The sequence below is a fragment of the Gadus macrocephalus genome, chromosome 9, assembly GCF_031168955.1.
Source record: "Gadus macrocephalus chromosome 9, ASM3116895v1".
Classification (NCBI taxonomy): Eukaryota; Metazoa; Chordata; class Actinopteri; order Gadiformes; family Gadidae; genus Gadus; species Gadus macrocephalus.
In genome coordinates, this window is record NC_082390.1 from 9,935,358 (window position 1) to 9,962,510 (window position 27,153).

General features: G+C 50.3%; 3 protein-coding genes and 1 long non-coding RNA gene across 4 annotated transcripts; 2 read left to right on the forward strand and 2 right to left on the reverse strand.

The window, feature by feature from the left end:
- The first annotated feature begins 3,003 nt into the window (after window positions 1-3,003).
- Window positions 3,004-4,143, forward strand: LOC132464325 (uncharacterized). The gene is made up of 3 exons (XR_009527233.1): window positions 3,004-3,161; window positions 3,545-3,671; window positions 4,054-4,143. It is a non-coding gene; the product is annotated as an uncharacterized LOC132464325 (long non-coding RNA).
- A 2,201-nt stretch (window positions 4,144-6,344) lies between these two features.
- On the forward strand, window positions 6,345-10,889 carry gpr37a (G protein-coupled receptor 37a). Its single transcript, XM_060060623.1, has 2 exons — window positions 6,345-7,490; window positions 9,472-10,889. The coding sequence occupies exons 1-2, from the start codon at window positions 6,654-6,656 to the stop codon at window positions 10,363-10,365; spliced, it is 1,731 nt and encodes a 576-aa protein (XP_059916606.1). The 5' UTR covers window positions 6,345-6,653; the 3' UTR covers window positions 10,366-10,889.
- A 3,245-nt stretch (window positions 10,890-14,134) lies between these two features.
- LOC132464316 (hyaluronidase-5-like) lies at window positions 14,135-17,733 on the reverse strand. Its single transcript, XM_060060630.1, has 4 exons — window positions 17,498-17,733; window positions 16,117-17,062; window positions 15,808-15,897; window positions 14,135-15,442 (listed from the first exon to the last, which is right to left on the reverse strand). The coding sequence occupies exons 1-4, from the start codon at window positions 17,509-17,511 to the stop codon at window positions 15,023-15,025; spliced, it is 1,470 nt and encodes a 489-aa protein (XP_059916613.1). The 5' UTR covers window positions 17,512-17,733; the 3' UTR covers window positions 14,135-15,022.
- A 3,159-nt stretch (window positions 17,734-20,892) lies between these two features.
- Window positions 20,893-26,094, reverse strand: hyal4 (hyaluronidase 4). The gene is made up of 4 exons (XM_060060628.1): window positions 25,624-26,094; window positions 23,927-24,897; window positions 23,433-23,522; window positions 20,893-23,087 (listed from the first exon to the last, which is right to left on the reverse strand). The coding sequence occupies exons 2-4, from the start codon at window positions 24,863-24,865 to the stop codon at window positions 22,590-22,592; spliced, it is 1,527 nt and encodes a 508-aa protein (XP_059916611.1). The 5' UTR covers window positions 24,866-24,897; window positions 25,624-26,094; the 3' UTR covers window positions 20,893-22,589.
- Window positions 26,095-27,153: the final 1,059 nt, after the last annotated feature.

A 27,153-nucleotide genomic window follows, 5' to 3' on the forward strand; every position in this document is an offset into this window, starting at 1 on the left:
CCTCGTTTAATTGTGTGATATTATTGTCACTGCCAGCAACCATTTAAATGCGTCTGAATGTCAATGATTTGGGCTAGGCTAGTTATTGGTCATTCGAAATAAAGCAGTCCTCCAAGTCAGGGGCGCCGGCCACGTTGGAGTCAATGTAAGCTTGCTAACTTTTTGCTGTCTATCAAGCAGAGACAGCTTTTCATTGGCGCAAGAAAATTCGCCCTCGGGTCGCACCAGGCCCTGCAAGTCAGGATGTAGACTATGAATCGGAATGAATAGTAGGTAACAGGTAATAGGAAGTGGCCATCCCCAAAATGCACCAGAATACAGGAAATCAAATCTATTAAATTAAAAAACAATTATGGGGGGGGGGGGGGAGAACCCCAGACCCCCTATCTATTACTGTGCCCCACCAACATTTTTGATTCACCAGCCACCACTGGTCCCCGTGATTCCAATGCCCTTTGCCACGCTCCGTGTTTTGCGAAATTCAAATTACATTTCAATCCGCAAAACACTTTGCAAAAGATTTTGCAAAACACTTTGCAAGCGTATCAGCCAACCGCGTCTGGGCGGGAACCTCGTCACTTCCTCGTCAGACCAGCTGATCATCCACGACCTAGTAGTTGGCACTTAATGGATTATCAGCTGGTCTGACGAGGAAGTGACGAGGTTCCTGCCCAGACGTCAGAAGTGTTTTGCGGATTGAATTGTAATTAGAATTTCGCAACACACGGAGCTAGCGAAGTGCATTGCAATCACGGGGACGCTATAGCTTTTTAAATTGATAAAGGACCTCAAAATATTAGACAAAATGTTATTCTATTTTTATTGTTATAACTTTTACAAATTTTATTGGGGATTTCATTTTCACTTTGCATATTAAAATACATTTTAAATAAAGTATTTACAAATCACATTATTAAATTGGATAATGAATTGTCAATTGCATAATGTAATGACTTGTTGAATTGCAAATTGCAAATTGCATTGCCATTTGAATTTTGCTACATATATGCTTCCATAGTATCGCAATGGCGAGGCGCACACAGCCTTTGGCCGTTTTCTGCAAATATTGTAGAACAATCTGGGGGCTCCGGCAGGAGTCCTGGAGCTCTTTAATAATATTATATTATACATAGATATCTATATCATATAATATATATTATCACGGCCAAAAGCTGTGTGCGCCTCCAGGCGAAATTACGAATCTCAAGCAACTGCGTCGGGTTCTCCGACGTCTCTGGTTCTTACACGTACACATCAATATGAAGTAGACTGAACCACATGGAGGAGAAGGGATTGTTCACCGCGATTGTCTCCCGCCGGTGCCTCGCTGCCGTGATGGACCAACGCCTCGGCAGCGGGCAGTGCTTATGCCGCTTTTCCACCGCACATGTAGCTCGACTCGACACGACACGACTCGACTCGACACGACTCGACACGGTAGCAGCGCGGGTCCTTTTCCACCGCAAATAGTACCTCCTGGACGTGGGCGCGGTCGGCTGCGCGAAAGGGCCGTGACGTATTTTTGTACGCGACGCAAACAACACCTACGCAACCCACACATGGACAGAACCCACATAACAACAATGGAGGACATCGATGCGATGGTATTCGTGTTCGTATTATTAGCTGGCATGTTGAAGAAGTTGAAGAAGTGGAATATGTTGGCTGCGGCGCTGCTATGGATGTTACCAGCATGGTTGCCATGTCGCTCTCGTGACTTCGTCACACTCTCTGGCCAATCAGTGGCCGGCCGTCTGCCGACGTCACCTTTTAGCATCGGCTCAGCTCGCTTGGAACCTAGAGCAAGGCGGTACTAGAAAAAGCAGCCACTTCAGGTACCAGATACCATGTTTTCGCGGTGGAAACGCAAAAAATGCGAGCTGAGTCGAGTCGAGTCGTGTCGAGCTGGTACCATGCAGTGGAAAAGCGGCACCACCGCCTCGACAGCGGGCAGCAGGAAGCGGGGCTCAAGCGGGAGACAATACATTTCTGGCAACAATCCCTTTCTCCTCCATGTCGTGGTTCATGTACTTCAGGGAGACGAAGCCAAAGTTTCTTCCCCCAATTCCATCTCAACCATGGCTGAGATAACCCCCACTACGAGTCTCGTTGTGGAGATACCAGAGACGAGACTCTGACGTGTTGTGCGCCATAACACCAACAGCAGAACGGTTATCCAAATAACAAAGAAGTGTACAACACTTCGTTACGGGTTACAGTCCTGGAGCTCTATATCTAAATAATATTATATAATTCAATCATATAACATACATTATCACGGCCAAAAGCTGTGTGCGCCTCCAGACGATTATGAATCACGAACGATTGCATTGGGTTCTCCGACGTCTCTGGTTCTTCCACTTCCACATCAATCTGAAGTAGAATGAACTGCGCTGCCTGCTGCCCGCTGCCTGCTGCCGGTAGACACACACACACACACACACGCACGCACGCACGCACGCACGCACGCACGCACACACACACACACACACACACACACACACACACACACACACACACACACACACACACACACACACACACACACACACACACACACACACACAGACAGACAGACAGACAGACAGACAGACAGACAGACAGACAGACACAATTCCCCAACCCCCCAACACACACACACACTTTTTATTGAGAACCCGCACACACGTACAAACACACAAACACTCACTCACACACACACACACAGACACACACACACACACACACACACACACACACACACACACACACACACACACACACACACACACACACACACACACACACAGAGACACACACACACACATGCATGCACTCACAATAATTCCATGTCTTCTGTGTGAGGCAATCATGAGCTATCGACCGGTCACCTGACGGGTTTTCCTAACGAGACGGCTGTCATTGAAGGCCAATTAAGGAAGCGCTGGCCGGTAATTAGGTTGAACCTTTATCGGCTGAACCAACACGGCGGTGGAGTGGGGGTGAGGAGGCGGCTGGTGTGTCAACACAAACGCAGTAAAACACACCAGCATCTGCTGCCGATCAATAACCTCATTATGATCAATAACCCGATTAGGACCCAGAGCCAGAGATCGGCTACTTAAGGGGAGGAGAGGATTCTCCCTCAGAGCACTCCTCCAGTCCGGACTAGATACTGCACCGTGAGTCTCCTTTCTCCTCTCTCCTCCTCTGGTCTCTCTTCCCTTCTCTGGGCTCCTCTCTCTCTCTCTCTCTCTCTCTCTCTCTCTCTCTCTCTCTCTCTCTCTCTCTCTCTCTCTCCTCATCTGGTCTCCTCTCTCTCTCCTTCCCTGATCTCCCCTCTCTTCTCTCTCTCTCTCTCTCTCTCTCTCTCTCTCTCTCTCTCTCTCTCTCTCTCTCTCTCTCATCTGGTCTCCTCTCTCTCTCTCTCTGCTCTGGTCTCCCGTCTCTTCTCTCTGCTATATTCTTGCTGGTTTATCAGGTATGACTCTAGCTGTAGTTGTAACAGCAACAAGCTGAACCTTACTAGGATTCCACTTAGGTTCTGTCATGATTTCCTGTTAAGGTTTTTCCTCGTGGTTCAAGCTAATCTTGTCGGGACCTCAACTCATCATGGTCTGGTTGAGCTGCACGGGCCAGCTGGTCCTGATGTCCACCCTGGTCCTCACCACCTCCTCCCTGTCCAACCCCAGGTAACATTAACCTTAACCTTTAACCTATAACCCCTAACCCTACCATAGGTAAACAGCCTCAACCCTTAACCCCTAACCCTACCCCAGGGGATCAGCCTTAACCTTAACTTCTAACCCTACCGCAGGTAACTAGCCTCCCACTTCATAAGGCATGCTAATTGCTCCTAGTGCTGCTAGTGATGGTTAATGCTCCTAGTGCTGCTAGTGATGGTTAATGCTCCTAGTGCTGCTAGTGATGGTTAACCAATCCTAGGGTTTCTAGTGATGGTTAACCACTCCTAATGCTGCTAGTGTTTGTTAGCTGCAGAGATCTGGTTATACCTGTACAGGTGTGGTTCTGGTCATGGTGACGGTGTCAGTATAAGGTGCTCTGTGTCCCCAGGCCTGATGAAGACAACAACGTCTTTCAGAGTCAGACGGGTGTCCACTCACGTGGGAGCTGCTCCAACGCGCCGCTGGGAGAGCAGCTCAGGTAGCTCCCTGTTAGCATGGCCCTGTTAGCATGGCCCTGTTAGCATGTCTCTGTGTTAGCATGACCCTACTAGCATCTCTCTTGGCCAGTATGCCTTAATTTGCATTAGTGTGTGTGTGTGTGTGTGTGTGTGTGTGTGTGTGTGTGTGTGTGTGTGTGTGTGTGTGTGTGTGTGTGTGTGTGTGTGTGTGTGTGTGTGTGTGTGTGTGTGTGTGTGTGTCTCAACAAAAAACAATCAAATGTCTTGTTTTGACTTCCTGTTTCCGCAGCCCGTCGGGGGGGTCGGGGGGGTCCCTGGGGTCGGGGGGGTCGCGGGGGTCATTGCGGCCGCGGGAGGAAGAGCGCCGTCAGCTGGGAGACATCGAGTTCTCCAGCCGCTACGCTGAGTACCTGCGAGCCAAGGCCAAGCACATCTCACTCTGCACCTTCCTGAAGCGCATGCAGACCGTCAGGACCAGGTGTGGACCACTTTCACAACACTTTCACACCAGAGTTAAACCACTTTTACACCACTTTCACACCAGAGTTAAACCACTTCCACACCACTTTCCAATCAGACTCAAACCACTTTCACACCAGAATTAAAAGACTTCCACATCACTTTCACACCAGAGTCAAACCACTTTCACACCACTTTCCAATCAGACTGAAACCACTTTCACACCAGAGTTAAACGACTTCCACAGCACTTTCACACCAGAGTGAAACCACTTTCACACCACTTTCACACCAGAGTGAAACCACTTCCACACCACCAGGGAAACCGCTTTTTCACAACAAAGGTGAAACCAGATTAATCCAAATACACATGACTAAATTACTCTCTCCTCTCTCTCCTCCTCTCCTCTCTCCTCTACTCTCCTCTTTCCTCTCTCCTCTTTCTTCTCTTCTCTCCTCTGTCATCTCTCCTAACTACTCCTCTCCTCCTCCCTCCTCTTCTCTTCTCTCCTGTCTCCTCTCTCAGTTCTGTCCAGAGGGAGGAGGAGAAGGTGAATGAGCTGCTGACTCAGTACAGGTGTCCTGGCAGTGTCCCCTCGAACTCCGATCTGTAGGATGACACACACGGGGGCGGGGATAGAAATGGGCGGGGCTGAAATATAACGGGTCATATAGGGGCGTGGTCAGAAAAATGGACCTCGGATAGGGTGCAACTATACAGACTCCAAGGAAGGATACCGTTAGGTACAAACTTTAAGTTATTAGATAAGAGATATGTTAACGGTTTAAGTGAGATGGTTAAGTGTAGGTATTAGTCAGAGATGGTTGAGGTATCAGGTTGGGGTAAGAGTTGGCATAAGGGTTAGAGTTCGGGCAAGGGTTAGGGTAAGGCTAAGGGTTAGGGTAAGGCTAAGGGTTAGGGTAAGGCTAAGGGTTAGGGTAAGGCTAAGGGTTAGGGTAAGGCTAAGGGTTAGGGTAAGGCTAAGGGTTAGGGTTAGGCTAAGGGTTAGGGTAAGGCTAAGGGTTAGGGTTAGGCTAAGGGTTAGGGTAAGGCTAAGGGTTAGGGTAAGGCTAAGGGTTAGGGTAAGGCTAAGGGTTAGGGTTAGGGATTAGGTTATATGTTTGCATCGTTCCATTCTACCAACTGACTGAAGTTGTCTCAGGGTTCAATGATATGATATGATTTCATATTGTCCACAAGTTATGTGGGTATTTCCTTCTCGTTTCTACATGTATTTGTTGTGTACTTCGATATGAATAAAGATTATGATACAACCACTTTTCCTCTGAAGTCTTTTTTTTAATGGTTTCACATCTGATTTTATTAAATATAACTTAAAATATCTTAATAATATTCAATACACTCTAAGTGTCTTTTATCGGTTGCTTCTTTCTTCTGGCGGTCACACATGACTGACGGAGTTCTGTCTCCACCCTGTGGTGGTGCATCACTATGAGTCTAGACCTCCACCCAGCGAAGAACAGAGGAGGATCACATCTCATCTGCATTTTAATAATCAAGACGTGACAAAGACGTATTCAACATAATCATTATCAGCAGTAAACAGATATCGGATGTCTGTAACTATCTTTGTAACGTTATTCGCGGACAATTTTCCCTCAGAGGAGAACCTGTTGGGTTCCTGGAGGAGGTGCAGGCGGGGTCCCACCGCCAGGGGGCGCTGGGTTCCAAGGGATTCGGTGGTGTCAGACACGGTGCCCCCCGGACCGACCACACCAGCCCAGACCCCAGACGGGACCAGCCCAGACCTCATACCCCATTCCCTGCGTCCCGCGGCCCCAGAGCGCACGGACAGCGAGAACATTGGTCCCGGGTTGGACTCAAACTCGGTGTCTTCCCATCGGAGAGAGGACCCCGGAGCTCTTCGACCGGGTCTCCAAGACCCTGCGGTGTGACTTCACTAGGGGGGCTCTGGTCGCAGATATCTCGTGGAATCTTAGGAACCGGAGACAGCGGGCAGAGAGACTAAACCCCCACCTGTCACTCCCGGACCACCGATGGGTCCCGCGTCCCCTCTGACCTCCGGCCCGTTTCTCGCGCGCTAGCCGCCATGCTGCTGCTGGCCGTAAGCCTGCTGTGCCTGCTCGCGGTAGGACCGGTGCAGAACGCGGACGCCCAGGAGAACCCCCTGGTGCGCCCCGTGCGTCATCGCGCACCCCACGAGGAACGGAGCGGAGGCAGCCGGGGATGGCGTGGACCTCACGCGGGCCTCGGGGAAGGGCCGGCTGCCATGGTAACGATTGGGGAGGAGAGACGCGGTGGTGTGAAGCCCTCCGGGACAGTTGTCAAACTACTTGACGATACACCCTATACCGATCGACATGATCTGATCGATCAGATATTAGAACTCCCCACCTGTAGCGACACCAGCGCAGCGCGGTGCCGCGTCCGGAGGCAACGCGTAAAGCGCGATGCGCAAAGTGGAAACAGCGCGTCTGGCTCGGACGAGATTCCGGCCCGTCGGAAGCCGCCGCTGCCACAGCCCATGGGCCAGGTTCAGACGCCGGCCACCGAGGCCGGCGACTACGAAGAATTCACCCCGCCGGACTTTGGCGACCTCACGCCGCTCGTCCCCGGGGGCCGCCGGCCGAAGTGGAAGCCGGTGAGGAACCCCTTCTACCCTCTGAGCGCCGAGGCGTGCGGAGCCTACGCGGTGATGCTGGCCGCGGGGGTCATTTTCTCCACGGGGATCCTCTGCAACGTGGCGCTCATGTGCATCGTGTGCCACAACTACCACATGAGGAGCATCTCCAACGCATTGCTGGCCAACCTGGCCTTCTGGGACTTCCTAGTGCTCTTCTTCTGCCTGCCGCTCGTCGTCTTCCACCAGCTCACCAAGACCTGGCTGCTGGGGGAGCTGTCCTGCAAGCTGGTCCCCTACCTGGAGGTAGATCCCTGTCTCCTACTGTCCTCTACTGCAGTGGTTCTCAAACTTTTTCTCAAAGTAGCACCATGACAGATATAAAATATAACAACATACAGTAGCGTAGGCATGCGGCCCTATTCAGTTACGCACATCTCATGCAGGAGGCACATTTATTCTTAAAAATAATATTATTTATTGTTAACTGTTGTCTGCTTTACAAAGTGGTAGCACTAGAACAGAGACACGGAAACACATAAGTGAGAACATGATCACATTTTAAATGTATTTCCATTCGTACTAGTATTTTGATAGTAGCCTACTGTTTTTAATCTAATGTTTGTTTTGTTTTTTCCTTTGCGTACCACTTGATAGCGCATCGCGTACCACCAGTGGTACGCGTATAGTTTGAGAACCGTCTCGACCTGTCCTCTAGAGGAGGAGAGGAGGTGGAGGGATGGGGAGGAGACAGAGGGGGTGGGGTTGGGTGGAAAGAGGTGGAGGAGAGAGGAGGGAGTGGAGGTGGAGAGAGAGGAGGTGGAGAGAGAGGAGGTGGTGGAGAGAGAGGAGGTGGTGGAGGAGAGAGGAGGTGGAGGAGAGAGGAGGTGGAGGAGAGAGGAGGTGTTCGAGAGAGGAGGTGGAGGAGAGAGGAGGGAGTGGAGGTGGAGAGAGAGGAGGTGGAGAGAGAGGAGGTGGAGAGAGAGGAGGTGGTGGAGAGAGAGGAGGTGGTGGTGGAGGAGAGAGGAGGTGGTGGAGGAGAGAGGAGGTGGAGGAGAGAGGAGGTGTTCGAGAGAGGAGGTGGAGGAGAGAGGAGGTGGAGGACAGATATCAGACACACTGCCGTCTGATCTTAACAAACCTCTTCAGATGTACTATGTACTATGTAACTATTCAGGTAGGACCAGCAAATACTGGACATGTTTCCTCCTCCTCTCCTCCCCTCTCCTCTCCTCTCCTCCTTTCCTCCTCTCTCCTCTGTCCTCTCCTCTTCTCTGCTCTGCTCTCCTCTTCTTTACAGAGACCTCTGCTCTGTTTCAGCTAAATGACATGTTTAGATAGAGAGAGGGGGAGAGAGAGAGAGGAGGGGGGGGGGGAGAGGGGTTTGAGTTATCATCTGTATTCCTATAGCTCTGTGATTGGCTGCTTGGTTTGTACATGTGTTGATGTGTCTGGCATCAAGACTCAAATGGCACCAGGGTCGTGGGTTCAAATCCTTTGTAGCTCAGTATGTAGAGTAGGACACAAACACTTGTTAGGTTCAACATTATAGAAATATGGGTATGCATCTGCATGTATATATAATGTCTATATAGATAACCTTATATATATATGAGAATATAGAAGGGTATGTTTATTTATATACATAAATATATATATTTATCACACAGCTAGCCTACAACTAGACAGGCAAGCCAACATACACTTACTGTCTAGAACATGGAGCCTTAGGCCCAATCCCATTTCTATCCCTTCTCCCTTCCCCCTACCCCTCCCCCTTGTTTTGAAGGGGTAAGGGGAAGGGTTAAGGGGAAGGGGTAAGGGGTAGAAATGGGATTGGGCCTTAGTTTATGGAAACATCCCCTTAGGTTATGTTAACATCACCTTAGGTTATGTTAACATTCCCTTAGGTTATGGAAACATCCCCTTAGATTATGTTAACATCCCCTAAGGTCATGTAAACATTCCCTAAGGTCATGTCAACCCCCTTAAGGTCATGTAAACATCCCCTAAGGTTGTGTAAACACCCCTAAACTCATGTAAACATCCCCTTAGATTATGTTAACATCCCCTAAAGTCCTGTTAACATCCCTAATGAAATGTAAACACCCCTAAAGTCATGTAAACATCCCCTAAAGTCACGTAAACATTCCCTTAGATTATGTTAACATCCCCTAAGGACCTGTAAACATCCCTTGAGTCATATAAACATCCCCTGAATTCATGTAAACATCCCTGAGGTCAATCTCAACATCCCTACGGTCATGTGCCCACGGTCTCCTTGTAGGTGGCGTCGCTAGGGGTCACGACCTTCACGCTGTGCGCCCTGTGCATCGACCGGCTGCGCAGCGCGGCCAGCGTGCAGACATCCTACCAGCCCGTGGAGAACGCCGCCTCCACCGCCGCCAAGCTGGCCGTCATCTGGGTGGGGGCGCTGCTGCTGGCGCTGCCCGAGCTGCTGCTCCGCCAGCTGCTGACGGAGGAGGGGGCGGGGCTGGGGCCGGGGGCGGAGCGCTGCGTGGTGCGCGTCTCCACCCGGCTCCCCGACACGCTGTACGTCCTGGGCCTGACCTACGACGGTGCGCGGCTCTGGTGGTGCTTCGGCTGCTACTTCTGCCTGCCCACGCTGTTCACCATCGGCTGCTCGCTGGCCTCTGCCCGCCGCATCCGCCGCGCCCAGGCCGCCGTCGCCCGTGGCAACCACCCCAACCACCGTAACAAGCAGCAGCTGCGGGCGGAGAGCCAGATGAACTGCGCGGTGGTGGCGCTCGCCATCCTGTACGGCTTCTGCTCCGTGCCCGAGAACATCTGCAACGTGCTGAGCGTGTACCTGGCGCCGGGCGTGCCCCCGTCCGCCATGGACGCGTTGCACCTGGTCAGCCAGCTGCTGCTGTTCCTCAAGTCGGCCGCCACCCCCGTGCTGGTGTTCTCGCTGTGCCGGCCGTTCCGCCGGGCGTTCGGCGACTGCTGCTGCTGCTGCTGGGACCAGTGCTCCGACGCCGGCTCCGACCCCGCCCCCCCCGGCGACGACCCCGCCCCCGGCCCCGCCCCCGGCGATGACCACGCCCGCCACCGCGTCGACGCCCCCGCCACTCAGCTGGAGCTCCTGCCGCTGCGCCCCCCCCCCCACCGCCAGCCCGCAACCGCCAAGCGCTACACGGCCGCGGACATGCACTGCTGAGGTCACCGGGTCAGAGGTCAAAGGTCAGACTTAGGGTCGTGGGGCGGTGCGGGGAGATGATGCCGCATTGTCAGGAGGCTGAGACCGCCGCCCCGGGCCTGAGGGCGCGGGCCCCTTGGGGGTCCTGATGCCCAGCCCCCCCTGAGCACGCGTCCGTACGTCCTGCGTCCGTTCGGCCGTACATACGAGCGTCCCGTTCAGTCGTACGTTAGTTGGTGTTGGTTTGTACCTTCGTTCTTCGCTCTTAGATGAACAAACACTTGATAGCATAGATTCCACTTACGATCCCAGAGTTTATCAGTAATGTGGTATTCACTCACCAGTGTTAAGACTCAGAATTTGCACATTTATTTTGGTACGATTTTATTTCAGATGATGTTTCTATTGAACTTGTTAATGTCTGCACATGTGTGATTGATGATGTAGCGTGTGTCTCTCTGTGAGTCTGTTGATGTGATATTTAAAGAGAGATACGAGAAGTTATTTTAGTGAGTTACTGTCACTTTAATAAATAAAAAAATTGATGAGTTTCCAGTGTACGTTAAAGATTTTGATCAAAGGTTAAAGGTCACGTGATGAGCGGTCACTGGCTCATAGGGGGTTCAGGACGAGTGACCAGGGGCACTTAGTTTTGTGTATATCATATAAAGTATTATAATATGTATTACATTAAATATTGTATCTTTCTATTACATTGTTATGTTTATTACATGTTGCATGTTTTATGTTATTATATGCATTATATGTGCATTATATTATCTATTCTATTTATGATATTATATATAATGAAAGGTGAAAAAAAAATTCCGCCACTTTTGGATTCCGTTTGTTTTAGATCGTCAAACGAAGCTGTTATCTGATAGGATAAACTACACTGTGATACGATTGGAAGTCGTTCATGAGGTTCGTTCGAGGTGGAGAAAGGTTTGTCCCAATGTTGGGACAAACCCTGGTTTGGTCAGCGGTGGTTTGGTTTGGTCAACAATGTTGGGACAAACCAGGGTTTGGTCAACGGCAGGTTGGGCTCAGCGGCGTCTCTCTCACAGGGTTGTGTTCTGTGGCCTGATTGGTCGATGAGTATTTGGAATTAACTTCTCCCAACTAAATATAGTGACGACTACACGCTGTCACACACATCCACCCAACAACACACCGTCTGTTTTTATGTAATTATTCAGGAGTCCAGAATGGAGTGGTAGTTCTTTGTTCTACCCGCTCATTAATTCATAACTGTTGACCATAGCACCTCATGAATATCCATATCTCATTATCATAATCTCTCCAGATGTCTTCAACAGAACTATCTCTGTTTTAGCAGATCAACATCGGTCTGTTTCCCCCCCTCCTCCCCACTCTCAATCTATGGCTGTGCCAACCTTTTCCAGTTAGCAATCCTGCTATCCAGTGAGGGGCTAACCAGTTAGCCTGATATCCAGTTACCATATTACCCAGTTCACCTGCTATGCAGGCAGCCTGTTGACCAAATAATCCGCTATCCAGTTGACCTGCTATCCAGCTCTGTATAATGATGCTAGTCTGCTAACTCTAGCTCTGTATGATAATGCTAGCCTGCTAGCTGTAGCCCTGTATAATAATGCTAGCCTGCCAGATGTAGCTTTGTATAATAATGCTAGCCTGCTGTTTGTAGCTCTGTTTAATAATGCTAGCCTGCTAGCTGTAGCTCTGTATAATAAGCTCTGTATAATAATGCTAGCCTGCTTGCTCCAGCTCTGTATAATAATGCTAGCCTGCTAGCTGTAGCTCTGTATAATAATGCTAGCCTGCTAGCTGTAGCTCTGTATAATAATGCTAGCCTGCTAGCTGTAGCTCTGTATAATAATGCTGTCAGGGGGATAAGGGCTGTATTGTCTCCACTCAGCCCTTTGTTTAAATCGTCAAGCGTTTCTAGGTCATCGCCTGGGATCCAACCCCCCCACTAAACCCTGGACCCCCCCCCCCATTACCCTGTTGTTGTCTCCTTTAACCCCCCCCCCCCCATTACCCTGTTGTTGTCTCCTTTAAGGACCCCCCCTCCCCTTGGCTGATCTACAGACAGTCTGGTTGATATCAGAGGACTGAATGAAAGAGTTCCTACAACATGGAATGTGACCATGTCTAAAGCAAGGCACCAACATGGCCGGGATGAGGGGTTCCATTCCAGCAAGGCACTTACACAGCCACAGTGAGGGGTTATATTCCCACTGTGAGAATAATTCTCCCTCTCCCCCCTCTCCCTCACCCCCCCTCTCCCTCCATCACTCCCTCCCTCCCTCCCTCCATCCCTCCCTCCCTCCCCCCTGATGTTTCCAGGCTGACAGCCCAACCAGATCCTCAACAGACAGCGCATTGTTCTGCCGGAGAGGAGGAAAGGAGTGAGAGAGAGGGGGAGGAGGACGGGGGAGAGAAAGAAAACCTATTTTCACACCAGCTCTCTCCTCCGTTCTCACACTGGCTCTTTTGTTTCTACCGTCATGGCCTCCATCTTTAAAGCATTTCTATGAACTTACAACCAAGTTGAATAAACAGTTCAAATGTACAGCAAAGAACGTTCTGGAAGACTTTATCTAGAAGGGACCACTATCCATATCTTCTTCAGAACAACACCAACAAGCTGTGGTGCGTTGTGGTGTGTTGCTGATGTGTGGTGCGTTGTGGTGTATTGTTGTATGTTGTGGTGCGTTGGTGTGTTGTTGTGGTTCTGTGGTTTGTTGCGGTGCGTTGTGGTGCATTGTGGTGTATTGTGGTGTGTTGTGGTGTATTGTTGTATGTTGTGGTGCGTTGTGGTGCATTGGTGTGTTGTTGTGCTTCTGTGGTGTGTTGCGGTGCGTTGCGGTGTGTTGTGGTTCTGTGGTGTGTTGTGGTGCGACCCAACTCAACACAACAACAGCTCTCCGCCGTTTAATTCCCTCATTGAAGCGCTCTTTGTTCTGCTCTGGAACATCCATTCATGTTCAGCTGAAGGGTCCTACGACCTGGAATGTGCCCCAGTATAGCTGCTGGGGCAAGGCATGAGCGCCGCCAGGGCGAGGGGTTCCATTCCCAGTGCTGGGCAAGGCATGAGCGCTGCCAGGGCGAGGGGTTCCATTCCCAGTGCTGGGGCAAGGCATGAGCGCTGCCAGGGCGAGGGGTTCCATTCCCAGTGCTGGGGCAAGGCATGAGCGTTGCCAGGGTGAGGGGTTCCATTCCCATCAGGTAAGAGCTGCTGTACTGATTGAGACCGGGTACATCCGCTGCCCTACATGTTTTAATCACCCTGAAACAACAATTAACTAACGAGGTGGCCCTAACGAGTTGGTCCTAATGAGGTGGCCCTAATGAGGTGGCCCTAACGAGTTGGTCCTAACGAGGTGGCCCTAAGATGGAGGCCCTTATGAAGTGGCCAGAGGTGGCCCTTATGAAGTGGCCTAAACAAGGAGGTAATGTAGTGAGCAACTATCTATATTATATTAATAAAAGAAGACTGTATTGTGTCGTTGTGCATGTTTATATGGTTGTGTTCTGTGTATATTGTGTGAGGGGTGACTGTTGTGTTGTTCATTAGATTATCAGGTCCCACATCCTGGGTGACCCGCACTGCATCATGGGAAATTAAATTACACAGACGTTGAGATGACTCTGAAACACACACACACACACACACACACACACACACACACACACACACACACACACACACACACACACACACACACACACACACACACACACACACACACACAATGATGAAACTCCTGACTATAGGGACCAAAACAAATGTAACCAGGATTACTTTAAATTTCATATTTTTATTTTCACTTCAAGTGGTATAAATATATTTGACATAACGCGCCGAACAAACACACAATTGTCTGAATTGTATATTAATAAATAAACCGACTCAACCGAACCTGGTTATTGGCGCCATCTGGTGGCTGATATGGGAATCGATTATTTAACTGGAAGCGATCATCAATCAGCATCAAACATCACCCACGTTACTAAAAACAACCGGAGCTAAGCTTTAGGAATAACAACCCAGGGATATCAACATTTATTTATCATTGTTGTTCCAAGTGCGATTTTATTGGCATTTATATTGACAGGCCATCTATTAGTTCATAGTAGGTCATCTATTGAGTCATCAGAGTGGTAATAGGTGATAGTTATATAAATGTTATTGAAGGTATTTAACTTTGTGTCTCTTTGACGACAGACAAGGAACCTAAAGAAACCCAGAGTGGATGACGCCTGCAGCCATCAGCCGGGGAATAGCCACGCCCCTCTCATCTCGAGACCAGAAAGGAGGCGTGGCTATAATTCCCCTTCATCAAACATTTGGCATCTCTCCCTGTGCAATAAGTAGCCTCATCACAGTGATTTATTGCGTGATAAAAGAATGTTCCAAAGCACAGTGTGTTAAAGTTAAGACATAATAACATGCAGCACTTATATATGTTTGTGTGTGTGTGTGTGTGTGTGTGTGTGTGTGTGTGTGTGTGTGTGTGTGTGTGTGTGTGTGTGTGTGTGTGTGTGTGTGTGCCAATGAGTGTGTGTATGTGTGTGTGTTTGTTTGAGTATGTGTGTGTATAAAATGTGTGTGTGTGTGTGTGTGTGAATGTGATTTATTGCGTGATTAAAGAATGCTACATAAGAAAGTTTGTGCAAATTCTTGCACAAGTTAAGACATAAGAGCGCGCAGCACCGCAGCAGCAGCCAATAGGGTGAGCCGGTGGCGCGCGGACGGCAGCGCCTCGCAGCGGCCGACGGCGGTGACCTCCTCCATGACGACGTTGATGCTGATCGGTCGGTAGCAGGGCTCGGCGGAGTAGCACAGGCAGCGGAAGCCCTCGTCGTACCACAAGACGTCCTGCTGGCTCGGCCCCCCCGTCACGGCCAGCGGAGCGCCGGGTCGGTGTCGCCGGATGGAGAAGCGGCGGGGGTCCAGGTGGAGGTAGGTGTCGCTGTCCCAGTGCCGCCGCACGCAGCGCCCCGCCCCCCCGCAGAGCGCCCAGCTGCAGTGGCGCGCCGCCGTGGACACGTTGAGGATGTAGGGATTCATGACGTCATTCAGGTGGAGCATGGCGTCCACGCAGGAGTCCTGGGGGGGGAGGGGTTGTGATCTATATGCTCTGGATCTGTTCTGAATCTAAATTGAGATGTCTATGTGTGTGTGTGTGTGTGTGTGTGTGTGTGTGTGTGTGTGTGTGTGTGTGTGTGTGTGTGTGTGTGTGTGTGTTTGTCTGTGTGTGTGTGTTTGTGTGTGTGTATGTGTGCATACTTGTGTGTATACATGTGTGTTTATAGATGATGTGTGTGTATACATGTGTGTCTATACGTGTGTGTATACATGTGTTTGTGAGTTTGTATTTGTGTTTGGGTGCGTACATGTGTGTGTGTGTGTACGTGTGTATATACGTGTGTGTACGTGTGTGTGTGTATACGTGTGTGTGTGTGTGTGTGTACCTCATCCTGTGTAACTTGCATGTCTCCCCAGGAGACGACGCCAGCGGCCCCGAGAGCGGCTGCCTCTCCGATGGTGTTGACCAGGTCGTCCTGGCAACCAAACACACTCAGATTCAACCACACACACACTCATGCAGCATCATATAGACACACATAACACACAAGATGAACCAGGGTATGTTAAACTATGGCTCTCGTCAGCCCGCTGTGAAGTTATTGGATAGGGGTCATAAGCTGGCTGATCATTGGCTGATCATAAGGCATGGCTGCTCTGTTAGGAGCTAGCGTTCCCCAGGTAGCGGCGCCCACCTCTGACATGTACGTATCCACGCTGTCCTTGAAGACCGGCCGGATGTAGGCGTAGACGGGGGTGGAGAAGGCGGGGTCGGCCAGGAGGGACACCCGGACCGCCTCCCGGATGCGGTGGCGGACGAAGCGTCGCGCCTGCGGCTTCCCGCGCAGCGCCAGCTCCAGGTAGACGGAGGGGTAGAGGGCGGTGGACTCCCGCCACAGCCACAGCAGAGCGTCGTTCCTGCGCTGCTCCAGCTCCGGACACGCCCCCCCGTAGCCCTCCATGTCCTGGTTGTAGTCGTAGTTGTAGCAGTCGGGGTACAGGTAGTACCCCCACAGCCGGCCGCCCCGCAGCCGCTTCCCGGTCAGCAGCGAGCGCAGGAAGTACTTCTTGGCGCCGCGTTCGAACAGCCCCCTGGCGCGGTCCTCCACCTGCTCCTCGCTGAGGGCGGGGTTCTTCAGCCGCACCGTCTCCATGGAGAGCTCCCGGTAGATGTCCTTGGCGCCCCAGTTGCGCACCCACTGCGGCCGCCACTCCTCGAAGTCCAGCACGGCCAGGCCGGGCCGCGGGTCGGGCATGTAGAACAGGATGTCCTCCTTGGCCTCGGCGCGGTGGTCGTCCAGGTCCACCAGCTGGGGCAGCCCCTCCTCCAGCACCTCCCCGGTGTCCTCGTCCACGAAGGGGAAGAGGCCGAAGCGGTCGGTGTAGAAGATGGACACGCTCTGGTTGGTGGCGTCCTTCAGGGTGCTGCTCACCTCCTGGAAGTGGGAGAGGTCGAGGGTCACGGCGTAGCGCTCCGCGCAGAGCTCGGTGGGGGCGTTCCACAGGAACAGGAAGGGGTGCCCGGGGTGGAGAGGGGGGAGGGTACGGGGGTCGGACCGGCCCCCAACCAGCAGGGACGCCGCCGCCAACAGGAAGTGAATGAGATGCTGCTTCCTGTAGAACTGCATGTCAAGATGGCGTCTGTCGTTTTTTTAAAAGATTGAGAATTATTTTTAATTTATTTTTAATTGCAGATATACTGTATATGTACTATATGAAATGCTTCAATTATAATGTAGATTATTAATGTATATGTTATTGTATAATGTATATCATAAAAAGGAATGAATAAATCCCTTGCAGTGTTTAAAAATGCTTGATAAAAAACGGACAGGAAAGTAAATGACTGAAAGTAAATGATTAACTCCTATTTGTTTCGGGTCGGTGCACTAGATCCTAAACTGAATAAGTCCACTTTACACGGTGATTAAGTCTAGGACACTGAGCAGGGTGACCCTGGCCCCCTTAATGGGTCCACACCCCTCGGAGCTCACATAAACATTTTACATTCCACTTAAAACCCGCTCGTAAGTTCAGCCTGGAGAAGTGTAAACCATGAACATGACAGCGACTTACTTGACGGGTCCCATAAACTTTGTGTGCTGAGGTTTCTTGGTTCAAACCAGTCGTACGATGATGTCTGTGTCTGCCTTCGTTCTGAAAGCAGCAGAAGAGTCTTCAATCGACTCCCTCTGGGAGAGTCTCTGGGTCCAGCCCGGAGAGAGCACCTGTGGAAACTTGTCTCAGGGAAGGTTCTGTGTTCCTGTGCCCCGGGGTCGGGCTCTCTGTCGTCATCCTCTCCTTTTGGTTCTATTATACCGGGTTCTTGACTCAATCTGCACCTCTTTGTTTAGACAAGTCGTGGAGACAGGGTCTAGAAGTTGGGGAGAGCAGGTCTAAGGTGTCTGGACCAGGTCTAACAGGTTTCTGGACCAGGTCTAACAGGTGTCTGGACCAGGTCTAAGAGGTGTCTGGACCAGGTCTAAGAGGTGTCTGGACCAGGTCTAAGAGGTGTCTGGACCAGGTCTAAGAGGTGTCTGGACCAGGTCTAACAGGTGTCTGGACCAGGTCTAACAGGTGTCTGGACCAGGTCTAACAGGTGTCTGGACCAGGTCTAACAGGTGTCTGGACCAGGTCTAACAGGTGTCTGGACCAGGTCTAACAGGTGTCTGGACCAGGTCTAACAGGTGTCTGGACCAGGTCTTAGAGGGGTCTGGACCAGGTCTAACAGGTGTCTGGACCAGGTCTAACAGGTGTCTGGACCAGGTCTTAGAGGGGTCTGGACCAGGTCTAAGAGGGTTGGAGACCAGCTCTATATGGTAGCTGGACCAGGTCTAAGAGCTGTCTGGACCAAGTCTTAGAGGTGTCTGGACAGGGTCTAAGAGGGGTCTGGACCAGGTCTTAGAGCTGTCTGGACCAGGTCTAAGAGGTGTCTGGACCAGGTCTAACAGGTGTCTGGACCAGGTCTAACAGGTGTCTGGACCAGGTCTAACAGGTGTCTGGACCAGGTCTAACAGGTGTCTGGACCAGGTCTAACAGGTGTCTGGACCAGGTCTTAGAGGGGTCTGGACCAGGTCTAACAGGTGTCTGGACCAGGTCTAACAGGTGTCTGGACCAGGTCTTAGAGGGGTCTGGACCAGGTCTAAGAGGGTTGGAGACCAGCTCTAGATGGTAGCTGGACCAGGTCTAAGAGCTGTCTGGACCAAGTCTTATAGGTGTCTGGACAGGGTCTAAGAGGGGTCTGGACCAGGTCTTACAGGGGTCTGGACCAGGTCTTTAAGGTTAAAAGTCTAAAAGTTCAAAGGTGGAAGTGCCCGACCGAGGATGTGCTAGTGCTTGTGTATCCAGCCCAACATGCCAGGAATGTGTGCTTTATGTTTGTAATCTGATATCCTGTTGGGAAATGAAGTGGTTGCCATAGTAACTTCTGACTTCAAGTCTGTCTATTGCAGGACGTATGCAGTAGTCTGATGGTGTTAGTGAGGGGTGGTGTGGACCATGCAGGGTGAGCAGGTCCCAGCAGGTGACCTGGTCAGCTGACCCGCCCTCTCACGCTGGAGACACACTCACCAAAGGCCATCCATTAACAGCAAAGAGTCCTGTAAGCCTGTTTAATAGCTTGATGTTTTGCTATGATATGCACAATTACTCTACACGTGAGTCATCTGAGAGGAGATTGCTACTGCCTGTTTATAAAACAGGGGCCGGACAGAGATCACTGCACTACAGAGCAATGGTAGCTTGGAATCCTTTACCGCGTTTTTTGGCAAATTAAACAAGTAAGTTGGCCTTTAAAATCAAATTGAAATCGTATTTGTTGACACAAGGTGTTCCATGATTTTTTTTCTTTCTCTGAATAATATTAACCAACTTAAATGATTTTCATTTTTTTGTTGAATGTTTTGTTTGTGAATACTGTTGTGAATGTATGATTGTATGTAAAAAAGGATATGCAATTTGGAATTCTTGGCCTCAGGAAGAACAGCACTCGTCTGTGTATGAGAGTGCTGATTGTGGATCAAATAAACAATTCAATTCAATCCTCCTCTTCACCTGACACCTGCCCCTGCTACTGAAGTATGGCAGCTGTGATTTAATGCAAGCAACCGTTTTAATGTTGTGTGCGTTGAATACATTAATGTGTTAATGCTTGTGATGTAATGTGTGCTTAAGGGTCTTAATTTATTCATGGATACGGGGTATTTTATGGATGATGTGTATTTGGTGTGTTTATTTATTTATTACACATACGGTGAATTCCAATTGAATATGAAATCATTACCATTATATAGTGAAGAATATATATAGTGAAGATATTACGTTACATCACATTTAAGCAGTGTCGTTTGCGGGTTTATTCTATGAACATTGCCCAAAAATATATATATTATAATATAAGATAATTTATTTCATGAATGTTATTTGTGTGATTGCTAATGTGATTGATCAAGTGTAATGGCAATAGAGGGCGCTTTGGGATTGGCTGAATCAAGTGTATGTAACCGCAGTGTAAGGCGATCTGTGATTGGCTGAACTGAAGAGGTAGACCGTTTCTACCAGCGTGAGGCAGCAAGTGTGGAAAAACATTATAAAAAATGGGAGCGATATAATGACGTGCAGAATTACGACTACTGGTAATTTAATCAATTCAACAGCTTTTGTTTATATGTATCCGTTTATTTGCCCAATTCATTTTTTCCAGAAAGCCGGTGAGTTTCCAAATTTCTGCTGCAGTCTTTTGAGCGTCCCTCTGATTGTCTGTAGTCTTTTGAGTGTCCCTATGATTCGCTGTAGTCTTTTGAGCGTCCCTCTGATTGGCTGCAGTCTTTTGAGCGCTGTTTGTTCGAGGTCATTTTCCAAATTCAATGGCTGCCCCGCAGAGGCCTGACGGGCCTGACTGATACTCATTGCCGAAATGCAAACGGGAATTTCATTTAACGATGCCAATGTAAAGTAAAATGAAGAAAGTAGTAAGCTGTGGGCACAGATGTATACGGTGTTATACGACTACACATTGGCATAAAAGCTATATCGTTAGCAAAAGTATTCAATGTAATGTTCAACACGTTAGGCTACTTGTTGATAGCTTGCTTTTAATTAATTATTTATTATATAACTTTATATAACATTGTATTATGCTGTTCCTGTTTTAAGTCATGTAGATATTTACTGTTTTGTATGACAAATACAGAAAGGAATGTATTTATTTACTCGTAATGTATGGTAATCTTCGTTTAGGACTGGAGTTCTGGAACGGGTTGACGTCAGCCCTGCAGATATGAACTATTTACTCCTTCACTGCTACTAAAGAAATCAATCCTTAAAGACACTTTTATTTCACAGGGCCTTTCATGCTTGGCTTGATTTGTTTATGACACGATGTGATTTATGACGCATGTTTTAAAGGTGAAGAGACTGTTAAACTGATTAATTTGATGTGAGGTCTTCAAAGCAGAATCAAAACAAGAGACTTAAAATATAAAACTTCTTTATTTGTAGTGCATCGACATTCACGTTTCCACCCGTTGCCTCGTCTCCATGCTGCTTCTGTTTGAGAAGCCGGACTGGACTACTAACTGGTCTAAAGTCTACCACCTCGCTGGTCTAAAGCTGCTCTCCAAACTTTGTACTGCACTGCATCGCGTAGGTAATAATGGGTAGCTCATTATAGGAAGGTTGCTATGTTGTTGAAGCTGGTAAGATCGAGAGTTACAAAGAGAGCCCAGGAAAGAGCAGAAGACAGAAAAATTCGTTCTCACTCCCTTCCTCCCTCGGGGGGCGTTTCACAACACACAGTCACTCCAGTTCTCAGGTGAGGTAGGACTTTGGGTGAGTATTGACACTAAGGTGGCGCGGTCACACGTACGTCCGCCACGCCTCCAGTACTATGAAGGAAGATGACACTGGGATAAAGCCATGACATATATAAAACAATGTCTGTTTTTAAACATTTGGTGCTACTATAATCAACTAAATATCATGAACTTATACATTCGGTAAACAAACGACATAATTTGGTGGCATTGAAAGATTTCTGCGTTCAATCTGTGTTGAATAGTTTTGCTAATGTCTTAGATGTTCAGATTGTCTCATAAAAGCAGCAGTATATAAAACAAGTGCTGTAGACCACCCTGGTACCTCAGATATGAACCATCTGTCCATGTTGAGCCTCTCAAGTCTGTCAGTCTCTGGTTCGTCCCTGGTTAGTCTCAGTCTCTGGTTGGTCTCTCAGTCTCTGGTTGGTCTCTCAGTCGCTTGTTAGTCTCTCAGTCTCTGGTTAGTCTCTGTTTAGTCTCTGTCTCTAGTTAGTCTCTCAGTCTCTGGTTAGTCTCTCAGTCTCTGGTTAGTCTCTCAGTCTCCAGTTAGTTTCTGTTTAGTCTCTCAGTCTCTAATTAGTCTCTCAGTCTCGGGTTAATCTCTCAGTCTCTGATTAGTCGCTCAGTCTCTGGTTAGTCTCTAGTTAGTCTCTCAGTCTCTGGTTAGTCTCTCAGTCTCTGGTTAGTCTCTGTTTAGTCTCTCAGTCTCTGGTTAGTCTCTCAGTCTCTGGTTAGTCTCTGTTTAGTCCCTCAGTCTCTGGTTAGTCCCTCAGTCTCTGGTTAATCTCTCAGTCTCTGATTAGTCGCTCAGTCTCTGGTTAGTCTCTAGTTAGTCTCTCAGTCTCTGGTTAGTCTCTCAGTCTCTGGTTAGTCTCTCAGTCTCTGATTAGTCTCTCAGTCTCTGGTTAGTCTCTAGTTAGTCTCTCAGTCTCTGGTTAGTCCCTCAGTCTCTGGTTAGTCCCTGTCTCTGGTTAGTCCCTCAGTCTCTGATTAGTCTCTCAGTCTCTGGTTAGTCTCTAGTTAGTCTCTCAGTCTCTAGTTAGTCTCTCAGTCTCTGGTTAGTCTCTCAGTCTCTGGTTAGTCCCTCAGTCTCTGGTTAGTCCCTCAGTCTCTGGTTAGTCCCTCAGTCTCTGGTTAGTCCCTCAGTCTCTGGTTAGTCCCTCAGTCTCTAGTTAGTCTCTCAGTCTCTGGTTAGTCTCTCAGTCTCTGGTTAGTCTCTCAGTCTCTGGTTAGTCCCTCAGTCTCTGGTTAGTCCCTCAGTCTCTGGAGTCTGTTGCTAAAGGTTTCTCCACGGTGGCTCCTCTACAGTGATTGTTCCAGGTCTCTGTCTTGTCATGCAAGGTGGTCACGCCTCACAGCGCTATCCAGACTAACGCCAGGTGAACCAGGAGGAGCCATAGAGTCAAGCCAAGATGGCTGCCTGTGGGAGGGGCCAGGCTTTCCTCCTCGCACTGCTCCGCCTCCCAGTCCAACCTCCGCCTCTCCTCCTCTGTGACCTCCTGCTCCCCCTTCCTCTCCTCCTTCTCCTCCCCCTCATCCAGGAGGTTCAGGCTGTCGCAGCGGGCCCCGGCGTTACCCTGGTAGCAGTGGCAGCGGAAGCGCTTGGCGAGCAGCGCCTGGTCATGTGACGACGGCGAGCCCGCGGCGACGAAGCCCCCGCCGGCTGCGGGGTGGAGGGCGTAGCTGAGAGGGCTTAGATGGAGGTAGTGGCGGGCCAGGGGGTCGCGGCGCACACAGCGCCCGTTGCTCTGACACAGGAAGTCACTGCAGACCTGGGCGGCGTGCGTCACGTTGGCGATGTAGCGCCCCAGACGCGTGCTCACGAAGGAGGTCACCTTGGAGCAGTTGAACTGAGGAACAGAACCAGACTCAATACAACGGCAACATAACCCTCAACTCAAACCCAACTCAACCCCAACACAACTCTAACACAATCCCAACACAATCCTTATACAACCCTAACACAACTCTAACTCAACCCCAACACAACCCCAACACAACACCAACACAACCCCAACACAACTCTAACTGAACCCCAACACAACCCTTACTCAACCTTTACTCTAACCCCTAACTAAACAATAACACAACCCTGACTTAACCCCAGCTCTGTATTTCTGGACTGGAGTTAGTGCAGAGTGCTGTCACTTGGCAGTATCTCAGCCAATCAGAGAGCGGCGTTGCGGTGTGCGTACCTTGGAGGAGGTGAGGTTCAGGTCGCCCCAGATGACAAAGCCTGCGGCCCCCAGGGCGGCGCTCTCCCCCACGGTGTGGATCAGGTCTCTCTGCGGAGGAAACCACACTGTGAGCCGGCTGTACCTCGTGTGTCCACAAGGGGGCGTCATGGACTAGATATGCAGTACATCTGGCGAAAGGCTCACTGGATGATTCCTTTGCTTATAGTGACAGAGTACACTATCTGAATTAAGAGCTTGTAGCCTTGTTGAGTCAAGTCTAAACTAAACACTAAAACCACAAAACCAATTTTGAAGTGTATTACTGGGCCTGTCCTCTAGAGCGTGCTGCAAGCTGTGCAGCTGGATGTAAGAGTAACGTTCTGTACTGCATGGTTCACCGCTGGGTGCACAGAACCTGACAGCTACTGAAGGTCTTCTACTGGGATGGATCAGTGTTTGGATACATCTTAATAACATGGTGGTCATGGGCCGGTGGTTATGACATCACTCACGTTGGTGAGGAAGGCGAGGGCGTCGTCGCGGTAACCCAGCCTCAGGTACACGTAGGTGGGCAGCTCGTAGTCCCGGGAGGTGAGGCCGGCCACGCGCAGCGCCTCGCGGATGCGGTGGTTGGAGAAGTGGAGGTTGCTCATGCTGTTGCTCTGGCTCTTCCTGATGGCCACGGAGGGGAAGAGCGCCGCGCTGCTGTTCCACAGCCACTGCAGCTCGTCGTTGCGCTGCCTCTCGGGCAGCGGGCAGCGGCCCGCGTAGTCGTCCTGCAGCACGTTGTAGTTGTGGCAGTCGGGGTAGAGGTAGAAGCCCCACAGGGCCTGGGGCCGCAGGCTCAGCCCCAGCTGGACCGTCGTCTGCATGAACGCCCGCGCCCGTTTCTCAAAGCGTTTCCGCGCCAGCTCCTCCACCTGCTCCGCCGTGGCGTTGGCGTACTCCTCGGCCACCAGCTCCCGCGACCGCCGGCGGTACACGTCCTTGCGGTGCCAGTTGCGGCTCCACTGGGGCCGCCAGTACTCCCAGTCGATGACGGCCAGGCCCCGGAAGTCCTCGGCGGGCAGGAAGTGCAGGATGTCCCGCCGGGCCTGCAGGAGGTGCAGGTCCAGGCTGCAGTTCTGCGGAAGGCCCCCCTGCACGGCCGCGCCCTGCTCGGTGTAGTAGGGGTAGCGGCCCAGGCGGTTGGCGTAGAAGATGGTGACGCTCTGGCCGGTGTGGGAGCGCCGGGGGCTGCCCTGGATGTGGAAGAGGTGCTCGATGTCGGGGCTGACGTTGTACTTGCCGGCGCACACGTCCAGGGGGGCGTTCCACGCGGAGATGAAGGGCTTGCGGCCGAGCAGCGGCAGTTTGGCGGGCTTCTCGGCGGAGGAGACGTGGAGGACGAGGAGCCAGGAGCAGCCCAGGGCCCACACCACAGGGGCCCAACCGGGCCCCGCTACAGCCATCGGGAGACCAGGGTCAGGATCTGGCCTTCATCCTGGGGGGGTGAGAGAAGAGGGAGATTGAGAGAGGCCGGGAGGCAGAGGAGAGGCAGGCTGAAGGCGATTCAGATTCAGAAAGGGAGAGAGAGAGAAAAATGTAACAATGGATGGCAGTCATTGCCTATGGCCCATCGTCAGAGCCCACTGAGGTCACCCAGGATCTCCCACATACATCGGCTGTTCATCGTACTCCACTCAGAGGATGAAACACCCTCCTCGAGCGTGGAGGAGGCTGTGGACCCTCCCAGTCCACTCAGCGTTAAGAACTCAGTCGGTGGAATATTGTGGAATGCTCCAAAACCAGAGAATCGTTCCATTCCTCTCGTTAAATGGGAGGTAGTGGCTGGTTTTATGACTATATGACTGGAGGGAGAGACCCCTGAAGTTTCCCTAGGGTCGGGAACTAGGAAAGACCAACAATGGCTTTCATCTGTTGCCATTTTCCATTGATACTTCAGCACTCGCGGTTATTTGCCGCCTAAAGCCTACACGATTCACTGGATGTATTTAGAATAGCAATAGTTACTATTTAGGAAGGAGGAACGAAGGGTATTTGTCATTAATCGGTCTTTGGTTCTGGCGGTGCAAGAGGCTGTGTTCTGAATATCTTCCTGATGTGTTGGAGACCTCCAGGGCCCGCTGGAGAAAGGTTGCCCACATCCTGATGGATAATAGTTTACTGCAGAGACCTGGACGCCATGCAAACCAGTCAGCATATTTACCCTGGCAGCTAATGCGTTCTGCAGACCAGCTCGTTACGCTCTGAACCCTCCACGCTCTTATGACGTTTCCATGGCTCCACTGCTGTGGTTCTGAGGTTCACGCTGTGCTTGTCTCCTCTCTGAGATACACGGCCGTGTGGCTGAAGGGTCACCACATCTTCACGACTGGTGGAAAGCTCTGCTCCTCTTTATGCTCTGTGAAGACCACACTGGTGCTTGTTTATGCTACAACACGTCTTGCAGCACCCATCGCCGTGCCCACGCCCCTTCGAGGGGGAGCCTCTTCTGGGGCCTCCTCAAGGTCTCTGGCTCTGGGGAGGTTCTCCTCAGAGTCCTTTAGAGGCCGCAGGGTTTAAGGGTCATATAACCCGGGGCCCGAGGAGCCCTGGAAGTCGGATACTGGGATGAAGAGCTCTACCAGTGAGTGAGAACTATGTTGGTCACTCACTTGTTCAGAGTTCACCTAGAATCTGCTTAGCCTCCCTCATTACCCCCCTCCCCCTCCCATCCCTCTTACGCACATATTAAACGTTCTACGTCCTGGCACTTAAAAATAGTACGTAGCATTATGTAGTGTCTTATCCTAGCTATCTTTCTTTTATACGGGGAATGGGTAAAACTAGCGATTGTAAGGGCTCGGCACTTGGTTCTATGAACATCCTTACTGTACCGACATGTTGCGATATGTTGTTTCTCTTTCGATGAGAAATGTACTTATTTTAAGACGCTTTGGATAGAAGCGTCTGCTAAACACCCTTGATGTAAATGTCATGTTGTGATCAGTGGGCTGGGATCACTGCTCTGTATGAGGAGTCTAACAGCATGTAATGGAGGACGATGTATTTCCTATCATATGAGCACATATGATTTGAATCAGCAGCAACAGAGCGGCTGACCGCAGATTGTGTTGGAGCCATGTTGGAATGGATGCTTTATTTTCTGTAGCCATGGCTTGGTCTGGCAGTCATTAAGATAAGTCCTAATGCATGTGTCTGACATAGCATTCCAGACTCAATCAGCTGTAAGCACTCCATAGCACGGTGACAGTATAATACTGTTTCCTGAATGACATATAATGACCAAACATGCTTCCAATCAAAACTCTGTTTGTGTGTGTGTGTGTGTGTGTGTGTGTGTGTGTGTGTGTGTGTGTGTGTGTGTGTGTGTGTGTGTGTGTGTGTGTGTGTGTGTGTGTGTGTGTGTGTGTGTGTGTGTGTGTGTGTATGCGTGAGTGTGTGTGCGTATGTGTGTGTAGTTGCGTATGAAATGCACAGATGTGGTTCTGTAGTTGACTGTATTTAGGTAGTTCACTGTAGGGTAACTCGTTAACTATAGTTACCTAGGTTAAGTGTTGAGTGTGTAGTTAAGTGTGTCCTCAGTGTGAAGCAGATTAATGATGCAGTGCAGACAAAAGTGCACCAGACACAGAGCTTATTAAAACTGTTCGCTCCGACTCTGTGGTTGGAAGGCTTGGCTTCACTGTGGTCCTCGCAAGGCTTTTGAACAGGGAAACCACAGCAGAGATCCTTC

Excerpts from the sequence above, each read along its gene's own strand:
- gpr37a (XM_060060623.1), top strand. The coding sequence starts at position 6,654 with ATGCTGCTGCTGGCCGTAAGCCTGCTGTGCCTGCTCGCGGTAGGACCG. Across the intron at positions 7,491-9,471 it reads AGCTGGTCCCCTACCTGGAG|GTGGCGTCGCTAGGGGTCAC; the intron begins GTAGATCCCTGT and ends GTCTCCTTGTAG.
- LOC132464316 (XM_060060630.1), bottom strand. Across the intron at positions 15,898-16,116 it reads TGGATACGTACATGTCAGAG|GACGACCTGGTCAACACCAT; the intron begins GTGGGCGCCGCT and ends TTTGGTTGCCAG. Across the intron at positions 15,443-15,807 it reads TGCAAGTTACACAGGATGAG|GACTCCTGCGTGGACGCCAT; the intron begins GTACACACACAC and ends CTCCCCCCCCAG.
- hyal4 (XM_060060628.1), bottom strand. The coding sequence starts at position 24,865 with ATGGCTGTAGCGGGGCCCGGTTGGGCCCCTGTGGTGTGGGCCCTGGGC. Across the intron at positions 23,523-23,926 it reads CCCTCGCCTTCCTCACCAAC|AGAGACCTGATCCACACCGT; the intron begins GTGAGTGATGTC and ends TTTCCTCCGCAG. Across the intron at positions 23,088-23,432 it reads TGAACCTCACCTCCTCCAAG|TTCAACTGCTCCAAGGTGAC; the intron begins GTACGCACACCG and ends TCTGTTCCTCAG.